This window comes from Colobus angolensis, unplaced genomic scaffold (genome assembly GCF_000951035.1).
Source record: "Colobus angolensis palliatus isolate OR3802 unplaced genomic scaffold, Cang.pa_1.0 Scaffold197, whole genome shotgun sequence".
Taxonomy (NCBI): domain Eukaryota; kingdom Metazoa; phylum Chordata; class Mammalia; order Primates; family Cercopithecidae; genus Colobus; species Colobus angolensis.
Window position 1 is genome coordinate 1522638 of NW_012115121.1, and position 13694 is coordinate 1536331.

The window sequence follows — 13694 nt, forward strand, 5'->3', positions numbered from 1 at the left end:
AAAGGAAGGAAGGAAGGAAATAAGGAAGGAAAGAAATAACTTCAATGGATGTAATGTCCTTCCATTCATTTATCTGAGGTGTTTTCAGGATTTTATTGCGTATCAAGAGAGATGGAAGACAGATAGACATAATCAGACCCACTGGCTTTGCCACTTGAAGAAAAGCTCCTTATGACATATCTTTAGATACTATGTACTAAGGGATTTTTTGGTTTCGTTTTGTTTTGAGGGACAATACAAAAAAAAAACAAGTGAACAACATCTCTGCATCTTCTATAAAAACAAAGTTGAAGGCATTATCCCCTCTGCTGGTTGTATAAGATCCATGAAATTCAGTCTGTGGCAATTTAATACTAGGAAAATGCTTGTCTCTCTTGGAAGAGTCAGCAAGTTTCCTTTAATCAGATAAGGAGAATTATCAAACCCATATTCCTTTTCTCAGAAGCCAAGAACTGAATTCAGTGTTCAAGGACAGAGATGACATTAAATGGTTGGTGCTGTCTGGTAGAAAGAGAAAGAGAACTACATATGTGATTCCTTTCATAGACGTAATTTCCAACTTTTAGTAGTCACTTCAAAAAGCAAAAAGAAATGAATGAAATTAATTTTAATAATATATTTTATTTAACTTAATATGCCCAAAATATCATTTCAACATGCAATTAAAATAAAATCAACAGATATATTTTAGATATTTTACATTCTTTTTTAAAAAAGTGAAGTCTTAGATATCTGGTGTGTATTTTATAGTTATAACACATCTCACAAGCAACATTTCAAGGACTCGAGAGCCACCTATAGCTAGTGGCTCCCATATTGGGCAGCAGGTCTAGATAATTTGTCCAAAGCTCAGTCTATGCCTGTGTGCGGTTTCTCTTTCTATTTTCATGGGATTTTTACATACAAATCTTCTATGATGTTACTTCAATATTCTACTGGAAGTTTGCAGGATATGACTTATAAGTATATACAAAAATGAATAAACAAATACGTACAGTGAAAGGAAAATAAATCTTGTGGCCCCAAATCACTAAGCTAAATGGAAAAGTCAAGCTGGGAATGGCTTAGGGCCAAACTGCCTCCCATTCTACTCAAAGTCACTCCTCTGCTCACTGAGATAAATGCATATCTGATGGTCTCCTTTGAAGAGGCTAATTGGAAACTTCAAAAGAATGCAACCATTTGTCTCTTATCTACCTATGACCTGGAAATCCCCTCCTGGCTTCCGTCTTCCTGCCTTTGCTTTGAGTTGTCCCGCCTTTCCAGATAGAACCAGCGTTCACCTTGCATAGGTTGAGTGACGTCTCACATCTCCCTAGAATGTATAAAACCAAACTGCTCTGACTACCTTGGGTACATGTCGTCTGGACCTCCTGAGGCTGTGTCACAGGCACACGTCCTGAACCTTGGAAAAATGAACTTACTAAATAAACTTGCTAAATTAACTGTCTCAGATTTTCGTGGTTCATAGTACATATGACTAAAGTAGAAACTCAGGAGAAGTTTTAGGCCAAGCTTTGCTTGAACTGGCTATGTAACTACAGGTAAATGGTAATACCGTTAGCTTTCAGCTTCCTCCTTGAACAAGTGACAAATATCACCTAGGTGGCCCTTAAGGCTGCTCCAGCCTTAAGAAATGATGATTTTATTACTTTTTAAAGCCCAAGGATTAGGTTTTGATAGTGCTTTCAATTTAAGCATGTGTTAAATCATATGTCACAATATAAATCTAAAAAATGCATCTTATCTCTATGACTTGGCATCAAAAGAAGATTATTCAGTAAAGGAAGGATGTAATAGTTTGTCTTATACTTTGCTTATTGACAGGTCACTTACATGCTTACACAGTTTCAGGGTAATTTATAAAGTTTTCAGGTAACGAATGAAATTATATTTCTCAGTGGCAATTATTATCAGTCAAGCTTTTGAGATAATCTTTACTGAGAAAGCTGATGACAACGATTCCAAAAAAGTTTTGAGTAAATATACAACTAATTCTACATAAAATTTCCTAGAGCTGTGAAGATCATTGGATTATCTTTGGCAATACATTGTCCATTGGTTAGCCAACATATGAAAAATGGGCTATCTGATAAAAGTAATTTATATACTATAGTATAGAAAATTAAGTGGAGTAATAATTTCAACTTAAAAGGCTTTTCTTAACTTCTCTTGATGCTACAATTCATTATATATATATATATAGAAATGGAACTAAGGGATTCTTTTGCTTTTTAAAGTTAGAAATCTTCTAAATGATACACCTTTATTAAAACCACAAATAACATTTTATTTTAAACATAAATATTATTTTAAAATTTTATTTTTAAAATGTTATGAGTTGATGTTTAAAAAGACTTTAGAACAATGTCTTACACAATGCTGTTAGTGCTTAATAACTGAAATTAAAACTATTCTTGACAGCTAAATAAGCCCTGAGGAAGACAAGAACTGTCTGTGCCCTAAAAAGATAACAAAATGTAAAGTCACTGCATTTACTTCCATTTCCCTAATTATTCAACTTTGAAGAAAATATTTTTATGTAAAAATTAACACTGTTGATTAGGGAACTTCATGCTGCAAAACATTTCTTGTCAAGAAGTTCATACTATACAGCTGTAAAAGATGTTCAAAGAAATTTCAGGAATCTAAATTTAGAAGAGAAATCTCATAACATTTGGGATAGTTAATGAGGGAATTTATTTGGACATAGTTATTTCATGCATCTGTTTGTTTTATTGTGTAGAGATAGAAGATTATAAGTATAGGGACCAGAAGCAGTCACTGGTCTACAGAGATGCAGATTCCAGATCTGCTATGTCATCGGACACAAGTAGTATCTCAGAGGGCAACATGCCATGACCTCACTGTCACTACAGCCTTTTGTGTTGCATGTGCCCGTGGCCAGGACTTGGCCTTACTGAGTTTTAGGTCCTCTCTTATCCAATGTGGGCGATGCCTGTACCTACTTCACAGTGCTGCTGTGGGCAATATATGGAATAGTACATAGAAGTGGTTAGCACATGTACTGGGTTAAATAACATCCCTGTAAACTTCAGGTTCTGCCCAGAACCTCTCAGTCTGTGATCTAATTTGGAAAGAGGTTGTTGCAAATGTAATAGAATGAGGTCATAGTGGATTAGGGTGGACCTGAATCTAATGCCTGGTGTCTGTCATTAGAAGAGGGGAATTTGCACCAAGACACACCTACGCAGAGAACTCATGTGATAATGGAGGTACAGACTGGAGTGATGTGTCTGTCAGCCAAGGAATGCCAAAGATTGCCAACAACCACCAGAAGTTAGAAGAAACAAACAAACAAAAAAAGATTCTTCCCCTAGACTTTTCAGAGATCGCATAGTCCACTGACACCTTGATTTTGTTTTTTTGCTTTGTTTTGTTTTGCTTTGTTTTCTTTTGTCTTGAGACAGAGTCCTTCTCTGTTGCCCAGGCTGGAGTGCAATGGCATCATCTCGGCTCACTGCAACCTCTGTCTCCCGGTTCAAGCAATCCTCCTATTTCTGTCTGCTGAGTAGCTGGGATTACAGGTGCGCGCCACCATGCCTGGCTAAGTTTTGTATTTTTAGTAGAGACGGGGTTTCACCATGTTGCCCAGGCTGGTCTCAAACTCCTGGCCTCAAGTTATCTTCCCACCTTAGCCTCCCAAAATGCTGGGATTACAGGCATGAGCCACCATGTCCAGCCGACACCTTGATTTTTGAATTCCTAGCCTCCAAAACTGTGAGAAAATACATTTTTATTGTTTTAAGCCATCCCGTTTGCTGTACTTTTTACAGCAACCCTAGGAAACTGATATGACACATACGCCCAGCACTTCATCGACACTCAATGAAATGCTATTCCAGGACTGAGAACAGTCCTTGACAGGGTATAAGAGAGGAAATCCCCTGTGGTCCACCAGACCCTGTGTCCACAAAGTCCCGTGATAAGCTATGATGAGCAGTCCACATGTGGGGTTCTGAGAGCACGTGACACTCTGAAATCTACATGGCATCCTCACGTTTGGAAGCAGGTCTCTGTTGGAGTTTAGAGGCAGCACCTGCATTGTTCACACAAGAGTCTTGCAATTGAAGAAGGGCCCTGAGCCCAGAGAATCCCAACTGCCCTATGTTGTCATGGTGGGAACTAAGCAGAAGGCACAGGTTTTTGTGTGAAGTGCTGGGAGATGGCAGGTGGGAAGGGAGGCAGGGATTAGACCAAAGAAGGCCTTTCAGCCATGCTTCAATTTCTAGGATAGTCCTGAACGATTATAGACCAGGGCACATCAGTGGAAAGTCTGTGGACCAACAGCATCAGCAAACCTTAGGAGCTCGTTAGAAGCTCAGAAGCTCAGTCCCTACGGAAGGAGGCCCCTGAGGCAGAAACTCTAGGGTCAGGCCCAAGGGTCTGTGTTTAGCAAATATGCACACTGAAATTTGAGATGCACTGATCTAGTCTAGATAATCGAGTGTCATGAACACATTTGGTGTGGGTAACAGCATGACTTTCATTCTCTAAAGGACACCTGGGAATTGCAGAGACATACAAGCAGGCTACTCTCTTCAGGCCTCTGACCCCATACCTTACGCTTTTTTAAAAAACAAATCAAGAATTCATCCCCTTCTCTCCATGTCTACCACCTTCATCCTAGACCAAACCACCATCATTACTCAGCTGGACTCATGAAAAGGTTTCCTAACTGGTCTCCCGCTTTCACTCTGAGCCCTTGATCCTCACTACTCAGAGTGTTATCCATGGAACTGCAGAATCAGCATCACCTGGTGCTGCTCAGCCCCCAGTTCAGACATGGAGTCAGAACCTGCACCCAACAAGATCCTGGTGACTCATGTCCATTTGAGATGCACAGCTTGAGGGTCCCTCTTCCACACAACAACTAGACTCATTTCTCTGAGACTCTCAAATTTCACCATATTAATTTATTTCTTCAGTAGCATCTTATTGCACATTCAATACATTTTGAACTGTCGCTTGCTCCAGCTCTAAAGAACCTAGCAGTGGGATTCCTTCCTGTTTCTCTCATCTCATCCTGTTTCACTCCTCTCATGGTTTACTATGTTTCACCCACTTTGCCAGCTTTACTGTTCCTGGAACAAGCTCATTGTTTTTCCTGCCTGAGGGCCTTTGCACTTGCTGTTTCCTCAGCCTGGAATAAGTCTTCCTAGTTCTTTGCATAGCTGACCAGGCCTTATTCTTTCTGTGCCACCTTATTGCAGATCAACATGTCAGAAGTGATCGCCCATCTCTAGTCATTCTCTATCCCATGGTCCTGTTTATTTCTTTCCTTAATAGTCCTCATCACAGCCCGAGAAGATGCTGTGTGTTTGTTGTTTATTGTTTACGTTGCCCACATTACCATGTTAGCTATTTGAGATGATTGGGTAGGTCATGTTTATTGCTGTGTCCCCAGGGCACAGTAGCCACTCAATAAATATTAATTGAGTGAATATGCGAGAGATGCTTCTCATCATCAAGGTTTGGGTACACGGGGCTGTGGGAACCCAGGCCCAAACATAAGAGTCACCTGTGTAAGGCATTATACATTTCAGATAGGGTAGCAAAGGATAGTCAGCTTCTCTTTTCTATAAGACCAGTTGTGGCCTGGTGTGGTGGCTCATGTCTGTAATCCCAGCACTTTGGGAGGCCGAGGCAGGCAGATCACTTGAGGCCAGGAGTTCAAGACCAGCTGGGCAACCTGGTGAAACCCCATCTCCACTAAAAATACAAAAATTAGCCAGGTGTGGTGGCGTAATCCCAGCTTCGTGGAAGGCTGAGGCACAAGAATCACTTAAATTCTGGAGGCAGAAGTTGCAGTGAGCCGAGATGATGTCACTGCACTCCAGTCTGGGTGGCAGGGCAAGACTCTGTCTCCAAAAAAAAAAAAACAGCTGCCTCTCCAAATAGGTTCTAGGTACCCAAGGCAAAAATCTCATACTCATGGCAGCTGTAATACAGGTAGTTAGTTCATTGGAATTGGGATCACAGGCTAGACTCACGGGAGGACTTCCTGCATTTTTACTCTCAGAATTTGGTCAAATAAAAAAATTCAATCCACAAGTAAATTTGGGCTAAGGTACCTCAAAAGCTGTGGAGAACGGAGGAGGTTAGGTGGCATTCTTGTCATGGTACAGATCCAAAAACATGATATAAAACATTAAAAACCCATGTTAACGACTCTTCATGCTATGAAACAAACTAAAAATATTTGTTGAACTTACTTTTTCTTACTGTCCTTTTTGGCGGACTTTTCCAAAGCTGCTCTCCTTCTCAAGTAGTCATTCTGAATTTCATTATACTTGGTAGTGTGTTCTTTGATAAGGTCAGTGGTTTTCTTGTGGTGTCTCTTAACCAGGTCTTTCATTTCTTTGTAGTGCTTCTTTTGAAGTTTCACAAACGATTTCTGTTGCTTTAGCTCTTCGATGGTCTGTGCTTCCACTTCTGCAACAAATGAATATGAAAGCTAAGGGAATGGGAGGGCTCAACGTCCAGATGGAAAGAGGAGCGGCCACCTTCTTAGGAGGAAATGTTTGATCTTCCCCAGCTGGAGTTTAAGAGCGAAGCTTGATGTCAGCTCTATCTGGGTTCCAGTCTGACTCTATCACTTGCTAACTTTGAGACTATGTTATTAAACTTCTCAGAGACCCGATTGCTTCATTTGAATATATATATTTTTAGTTTGGGTTCCCTAGAAGCAGAATGCGAGATGGGGATTCAGGTGCACATGCTTTACTGAGGGACTCTCAGAGTAGGGGAGCCAGGGAAGCAGACAGGGCTGGGGAAGGAGCTGAGCAAGGGTGTGGTCTCAGAAGGATGGAGTCTGGTCTCTGCCTGATCCCATGGGGGAGCGCTGGAGTGTGAGTTGTACCACTGAGCTGGTTTCATCTTGAGGTAAGAAGGCGAGGTTCTTGCATGTTTGGGACATTCAGTGCAGGAAGGCATAACCATCTGGAGAGGGGGCTTCCTTTTGGTTGAGGGCAATTTTGCAGAGAAGGAGAAGTTATGAGCTGTTAGCAGCCAACCCTCACCACCAGCCAGGAGACGGGTGCACCAGCTGTACAAGGAATCTGGGCAGGGCACCAACAGCATTGCTAGAAGGATTATAATACTTCTATAACTTTATAGGGTTGTTAAGATGATGAAATAAAAGAACTCACAGAAAGTATTTAACCCAGTTTCTGACACTGTGCCTGTGGAGGCTTAGAAAATAACTGTGCAGGTTCTACAGCACCATTTCTAAAGGTACCATTTACAGTATAAACATCATAAATTTGTACATTTATCATAAAAGCATATAGCAGTAAAGTGTCTGAGGGAAGGTCTCTTATAATTTGCACAAAGTCACCAGAGGCTTACTAGCAGGCCACATTACTATATTGTTTTATTATTATTTTCTTTTTTGAGACAGTCTTGCTCTGCTGCGCAGGCTGGAGTGCAGTGGCACGATCTCAGCTCACTGCAACCTTCACCTCCCGGGTTCAAGTGATTCTCACGTCTCAGCCTCCCAGGTAACTGGGATTACAAGCATGCACCAACACGCCTGGCTAATTATTTTCTATTTTTTGTAGAGATGGGGTTTTGCCATGTTGGCCAGCCTGGTCTCAAACTCCCAGCCTCAAGTGATCCGCCCTTCTTGGCTTCCCAAAGTGCTGGGATTTCCAGGCATGAGTCACCATGCCTGGCTGCTTTTTTTATCCCACGCTGAGAAAACTTTTAAAGTGATAGGGCCTGACCTTAAAACATTCTGGGCTGGGCGCAGTGGCTCATACCTGTACTCCCAGCACTTTGGGAGGCCCAGGCAGGTAGATCACCTGAGGTCAGGAATTCGAGACTACCCTGGCCAACATGGTGAAACCCTGTCTCTACTAAAAATACAAAAATTAGGCCAGGTGCGGTGGCTCACGCCTGTAATCCCAACAATTTGGGACGCCAAGGTGGGTGAATCATCTGAGGTCAGGAGTTTGAGACCAGCCCGACCAACATGGCAAAACTCCTGTCTCTACTAAAAACACAAAAATTAGCTGGGCATGGGGGCACACGCCTATAATCCCAGCTACTCCGAAAGGCTGAGGCAGGAGAATCGCTTGAACCTGGGAAGCAGAGGTTGCAGTAAGCCAAGATTGTACCACTGCACTCCAGCCTGGGCGGCAGAGTGAGACTCTGTCTCTAAATAAATAAATAAATACATGAAAAAATAAAAATGCACAAATTAGTCAGGCGTGGTGGCAGGCGCCTGTAATCCCAGCTACTCAGGAGAATCACTTGAACCCAGGAGACAGAGGTTGCAATGAGCTGAGATCACACAATTGCACTCCAGCCTGGGCGACAGAGTGAGGCTCTGTCTCAAAACAAAACAAAACAAAACAAATCTGTATTTTACTGATATATTCAATCAACTCTAGAATGTGCATTTAAAAAATATGGTAACGTTTCTGAAATCAAGATGCATCTTATGGTTGGTGGGGTATTACAGTGGGTCAGTGCTTTCCTTTTTTAGCAAAACGTGAGCATAGAATGCTTTACAACTGGTGGTATCTTAACTTCGGTGAATTATCATTTATATGGACCTAGATCAAGTCATAGTTCATGTTTCCATGCTTTGAATTGAATGTCCTGCTTCTGGGAACAAAAAATGTCACCGTAAATATTTAAAACTATCAACTGATTCAGAAATAATATATGCTGTGAGTAACAAGAGACCTGAATAGAAAATAAGATGTCTAGTGAATAAACGTTGGAACTAGAATAATAATTGATGCTATTAAATGTTAAGGTCTTTAAGCAATAGAAATATATTTCCTTTTCTTATACTGTGTCTATTCTCCTGACATTCGATTTCTTTTGAGAATGAGGCCACGGAGAAAACCAGGTACATTTATTTAATGGTTTCCCTCAGGCCCAAATTGACTCATTATGGTTGCATAATAAGTTATTACATTAAGAATTTATAATCCCAAGGAATTGCTGCATTCTTGGTGGCAGATGCAATTCTATTTCTTTAAAAGCGGTTTACAGCACATCAGCTATAGGCAGTTTGGAAATAAGGCTCTAGATGTTCTTACCTATGATTAGAAATAAATTCACATAAACTATTATTTTTAAAAAGTCTGTAGATGAGAGGCTGTTCATTAGAATATGCTCTTAAATATAAAGGTAATGCCCACTTATATAAAGACACAAATAGCATTTATAAAGAAGCCACCAAGATATAATCACAGCTAATGTATCGGCACAGACCATTGCCTTTTGTCCACTCATTTACATTCTTTTAAATAACATTAAAATCATGTTCTAGGAACACTTCTGTCTCTTGTTGTATGTATTAATATGGTATTGTTTCCCATGAAACTAAATCTTTTTTTTTTTTTTTTGAGACGGAATTTCATGCTTGTTGCCCAGGCTACAGTGCAATGGCACGATCTTGGCTCACTGCAACCTCCACCTCCTGGGTTCAAGCGAATTTCCTGCCTCAGTCTCCTGAGTAGCTGGGATTATAGGTGCACGCCACCACAGCAGCTAATTTTGTATTTTTTAGTAGAGAGAGGGTTTCTCCATGTTGGTCAGGCTGGTCTCGAACTCCTGACCTCAGGTGATCCACCTCCTTGGCCTCCCTAAGTACTGGGATTACAGGCATGAGCCACCGTGCCCAGCCTAGAACTAAATCTTTTAAAAACATGTTTTGTTGGGAGGGGTGTGGTGGCTCACGCCTGTAATCCCAAAACTTTGGGAGGCTGAGGCGGGTGGATCACCTGAGGTCAGGAGTTCGAGACCAGCCTGGCCAACGTGGCAAATCACCATCTCTACTAAAAATACAAAATTCACCAGGCGTGGTGGCGCATGCCTGTAATCCCAGCTATTTGGGAGGCTGAGGCAGGAGAATCGCTTGAACCCGAGGGGGGTAGGTTGCAGTCAGCCAAGATTGCGCCACTGCACTCCAGCCTGGGTGACTTCGTCTCAAAAACCAAACCAAACCATATTTTGTTTCCTTTTAATACTTTCCTCAAGTAATTTTTCTATGCACATTTTTATGCATTTCTTGATGAAATACAAATACATACATCAAAGTGCATAAATCATAAATGTATAAGCCTTGTAAATTTTTCCAAAGTCAGTGTGCTTCAATATCCATCACTCAGGTCAAAATCAGAATTTTGCCAGCATCCCAGAAGTCTTCCTTTTTGGTTCCTGTCTCCCACCAAGTATAATCCAAATCCAGGTTTCTATAGCATGAATTAGTTTTGTCCTTGAAGTTAGTGTATATGGAATCCTACAGAACATGCTCTTTTGTGTCTGGCTTTTCTCCTCAACATTATGCTTGAGTTTTATCCAGGTTGTGTGTGACTTGAGTTTATTTATTCCTGCAGCTGCCTCCTGTTCTATGCTAGGAATTTATCACAATTTATTTACCTACCTTACTGTTGATGGACATTGGGTCGTTTCTAGATTTGGCCCTTACCAGTGGTGCTGCTTTTGATGAACATGTGTGTACATTTCTCTTGTATATTGAGCTGAGTATTATAAACATTTTTAACATTCCACTACCTACTGCTAATTGTGCTGCACAAAGCTTATACCAATTTTAGTTCCACTAGTTTATGTGACTAACCAAATATAAAATAATTCCAAACTGTATCACAGTTCTGAAAGACTGTGCATTTTATGCTCACAAATGGATCATATTCTGTATATCTAAAATATAGTTTATTGTTGGCAATTTGGGAAGACAGGTATTCTTGTTCACTGGGTTACATTTCCAGCATGAAACTATTCTTTGATGCTGAAATAGCTATCTTGTGAAACTACACTATTTTTATGCCAGTAGGGTTCTAGCTACAAAGTATGGTTACTTCTCTGTGATTATATCATATCACGTAGACTAAACTAAAAGTGTATGTCTGTAGATTTTTTAGAAGAAGAAATATTAATGACGTTATTTTTCAGATACGAATGGAAATTTCCTCTCCTCTAAATACTTCCACTGTGTAATACTCAGCTGCTGAATTCCATGGGGGAAAAGGGTGGCATTTACCTGTTAAGACACTCTGAATAAGATCTTCTGTTTTGGCAGGTGCCTTTACAGAACCTGTAATAAAAAAGATAAAATAAATAGCCTCTTCAGCTTTTTAAATTTTATTCTTCCTATAAACAAACAAGCAAACAAACATATTTGGGCCTTGAATCTAAATCTCTTTTCAGAGAAATGACAAATTGTGTGAGACAATTCTTTATAAAAATTATTCTTAAAAAGTCTTCATTTGCAGCTTTGAGACAAACCTAATTCAATGTAACATTAGGCCAGGTGCAGTGGCTCATTCCTGTAATCCTGGCACTTCTGGAGGCCGAGGCAGGTGGATCACTTGAAGTCAGGGGTTCAAGACCATCCTGGACAATATGGTAAAACCCTTTCTCTACTAAAAATACAAAAATCAGCAGAGCATGGTGGCAGGTAGTTGTAATCCCAGCAAGTTGGTTGGTTGAAGCAGGAGAATCACTTGAAGTCAGGAGGTGGAGGTTGCAGTGGACTGAGATCATGCCACTGCACTCCAGCCTATGTGACACAGTGAGTGAAAGTCTGTCTCAAAAAAAGCAAAAAAGGGGGGGGGTGATATTATATGCCCCATTTATAAGGAGAGAAAAGACATCCACTTGGAAGCAAAACAAATTCAGTTTAGGCAATGCTATTGCCACCTTCTGGCAAAATCAGGAATGACAAGTGGCCTTTTAAAAGTCAAATGTTGGGAGGCCAGGGCCAGTGGATCACCTGAGGTCAGGAGTTCGAGACCAGCCTAACCAACATGGTGAAATCCCATCTCTACTAAAAATACAAAATTAGCCAGGCATGGTGGTGCATGCATGTAATCCCAGCTACTTGGGAGGCTGAGGTAGGAGAATCGCTTGAACCCAGGAGGCAGAGGTTGCAGTGAGCCAAGATCACACCACTGCACTCCAGCCTGGGCAACAAGAGCCAAACTCTATCCCAAAATAAAATAAAGTAAAATATAAAAGTCAAATATTGACCACTGGGCAGTAATAACTGTTACAGGAAAGACCCATTGGTGAATGTCAAAATCAGTAAGTAAAAAGTTTAAGGAAGAACAAGATATTTGCATAGTCTCAAAGTAGCTCTCCCAATATATCTAAGAGGGGAAAATAAATAACTTTCAGTGGAGAAACCACCTTAACCAAGTGATCCCACATCATCAGTGATGAGGCCCAGCAATAACGTATATCCGTGATGTGATGCGCTGAGAAGGACAAGTATCACTTGCGTGGTGCTCTTGTCAAAATGCATGCCCTCAACCTAATCATGGTGAAACATCGGACCAACCCAGACTGAGGGACGTTCTACAAAATAACTGACCAGAGTTCTTCCAAAGTAGCAAGGTTATGAAAGACAGGAAAGACTGCGGGACTGCCAGAGATTAAAGGAGATGAAAGAACCACGACAATAAAATACAATGTGGGATCCTGCGTTGGAATCTCGAACAGTAAAAGGACATTAGCGGAAAGCAAGTGAGTCCAAATAAAGTGTGCAGTTCAGGTCAGAGTATCGTGCCAATGTTAGTTTCCTGGTTTTGATGACTGCCCCATGATCCCATGAGATGTTAACGTTAGGGGAAGAGGAGGCTATTTTTGCAATGTATTCTGTGCCATTTAAAAACTGTTTTCCGTAAGTTAAATTATTCCAAAATATCAAGTTAAAAAAAGTTAAATGTGAAAATGCTAAATTCTCTTTTACTTTCAGGAACACATGACTATTTACTCACACATTTAAATGATGGATTTATATTTCAGAAGCACTCAAGATGTTTGTATTTGGTATATAAAACTCTTTATTTGAAAATTTACTTCTTGTTCATTATTAAGTCATCTTCTTACTATTATTGACTTTGGCAACTTTTTTTTTTTTTTTTTTTGAGATGGAGCCTCGTTCTGTCACTCAGGTTAGAGTGCAGTGGTGTGATCTCAGCTTACTGCAACCTCCGCCTCCTGGGTTCAAGCGATTCTCCTGCTTCAGCCTCCTGAGTAGCTGGAACTACAGACATGCACCACCATGCCAGGCTAACTTATGTATTTTTAGTAGAGATGGGGGTTTCACCATGTTGGCCACGTTGGTCTTGAACTGCTGACCTCAAGTGATCCGCCTGTCTCAACCTTCCAAAGTACTGCAATTACGGGCATGAGCCACCATGCCTGGTCAGTAACCTTTTAAAAAGCAGTTCAAGCATGTCTGATACAAATTAAATATAATTCTTTTTTTTTTATTAATTCTCATTCTCTCCAATGAGAAATACCCTTCCACCCTAAATAAAAGATCTGGATCTATTGGCGCTCTGACCTAGTGTGACAAAGAAATGAGCTTCTTTCCACACCTTCATAGAAGAAAATTCTGTTCCCTTTTGTTTACTTTATTAACCAATTCAACAAGAAATTATCAGGTACATGCTATTCTCCAGCACTGTGTGATGTACAGAGGAGGCACCAACCTGAAGTCTACCTAGAAGGCCTCCCATTTACTGGAGTAAACAGGACATACACACAAGAAACAGTTACACAAAGCTGCATAAGATTAAATGTCAAAGTTAGCGGCATAGAAATCAAAGTGTTTTTTGTTTTGTTTTTGTTTTTTTGTGTTTTTTTTTTGAGAAATGAGACATGAGTGTGGCTTTGGTTGGAAT

At 40.6% G+C, this 13694-nt stretch overlaps 1 protein-coding gene across 1 annotated transcript in view; it reads right to left on the bottom strand.

The window, feature by feature from the left end:
- PLCB1 (phospholipase C, beta 1 (phosphoinositide-specific)) overlaps positions 1-13694 on the bottom strand; it is a 671021-nt gene that overhangs the window by 30496 nt on the left and 626831 nt on the right. The window contains exons 25-26 of the mRNA XM_011941002.1: positions 11045-11098; positions 6237-6456 (exon numbers count right to left, since the gene is read on the bottom strand). Coding sequence (XP_011796392.1) covers positions 6237-6456; positions 11045-11098 — 274 coding nt within the window. The remainder of the gene's footprint in view (positions 1-6236; positions 6457-11044; positions 11099-13694) is intronic.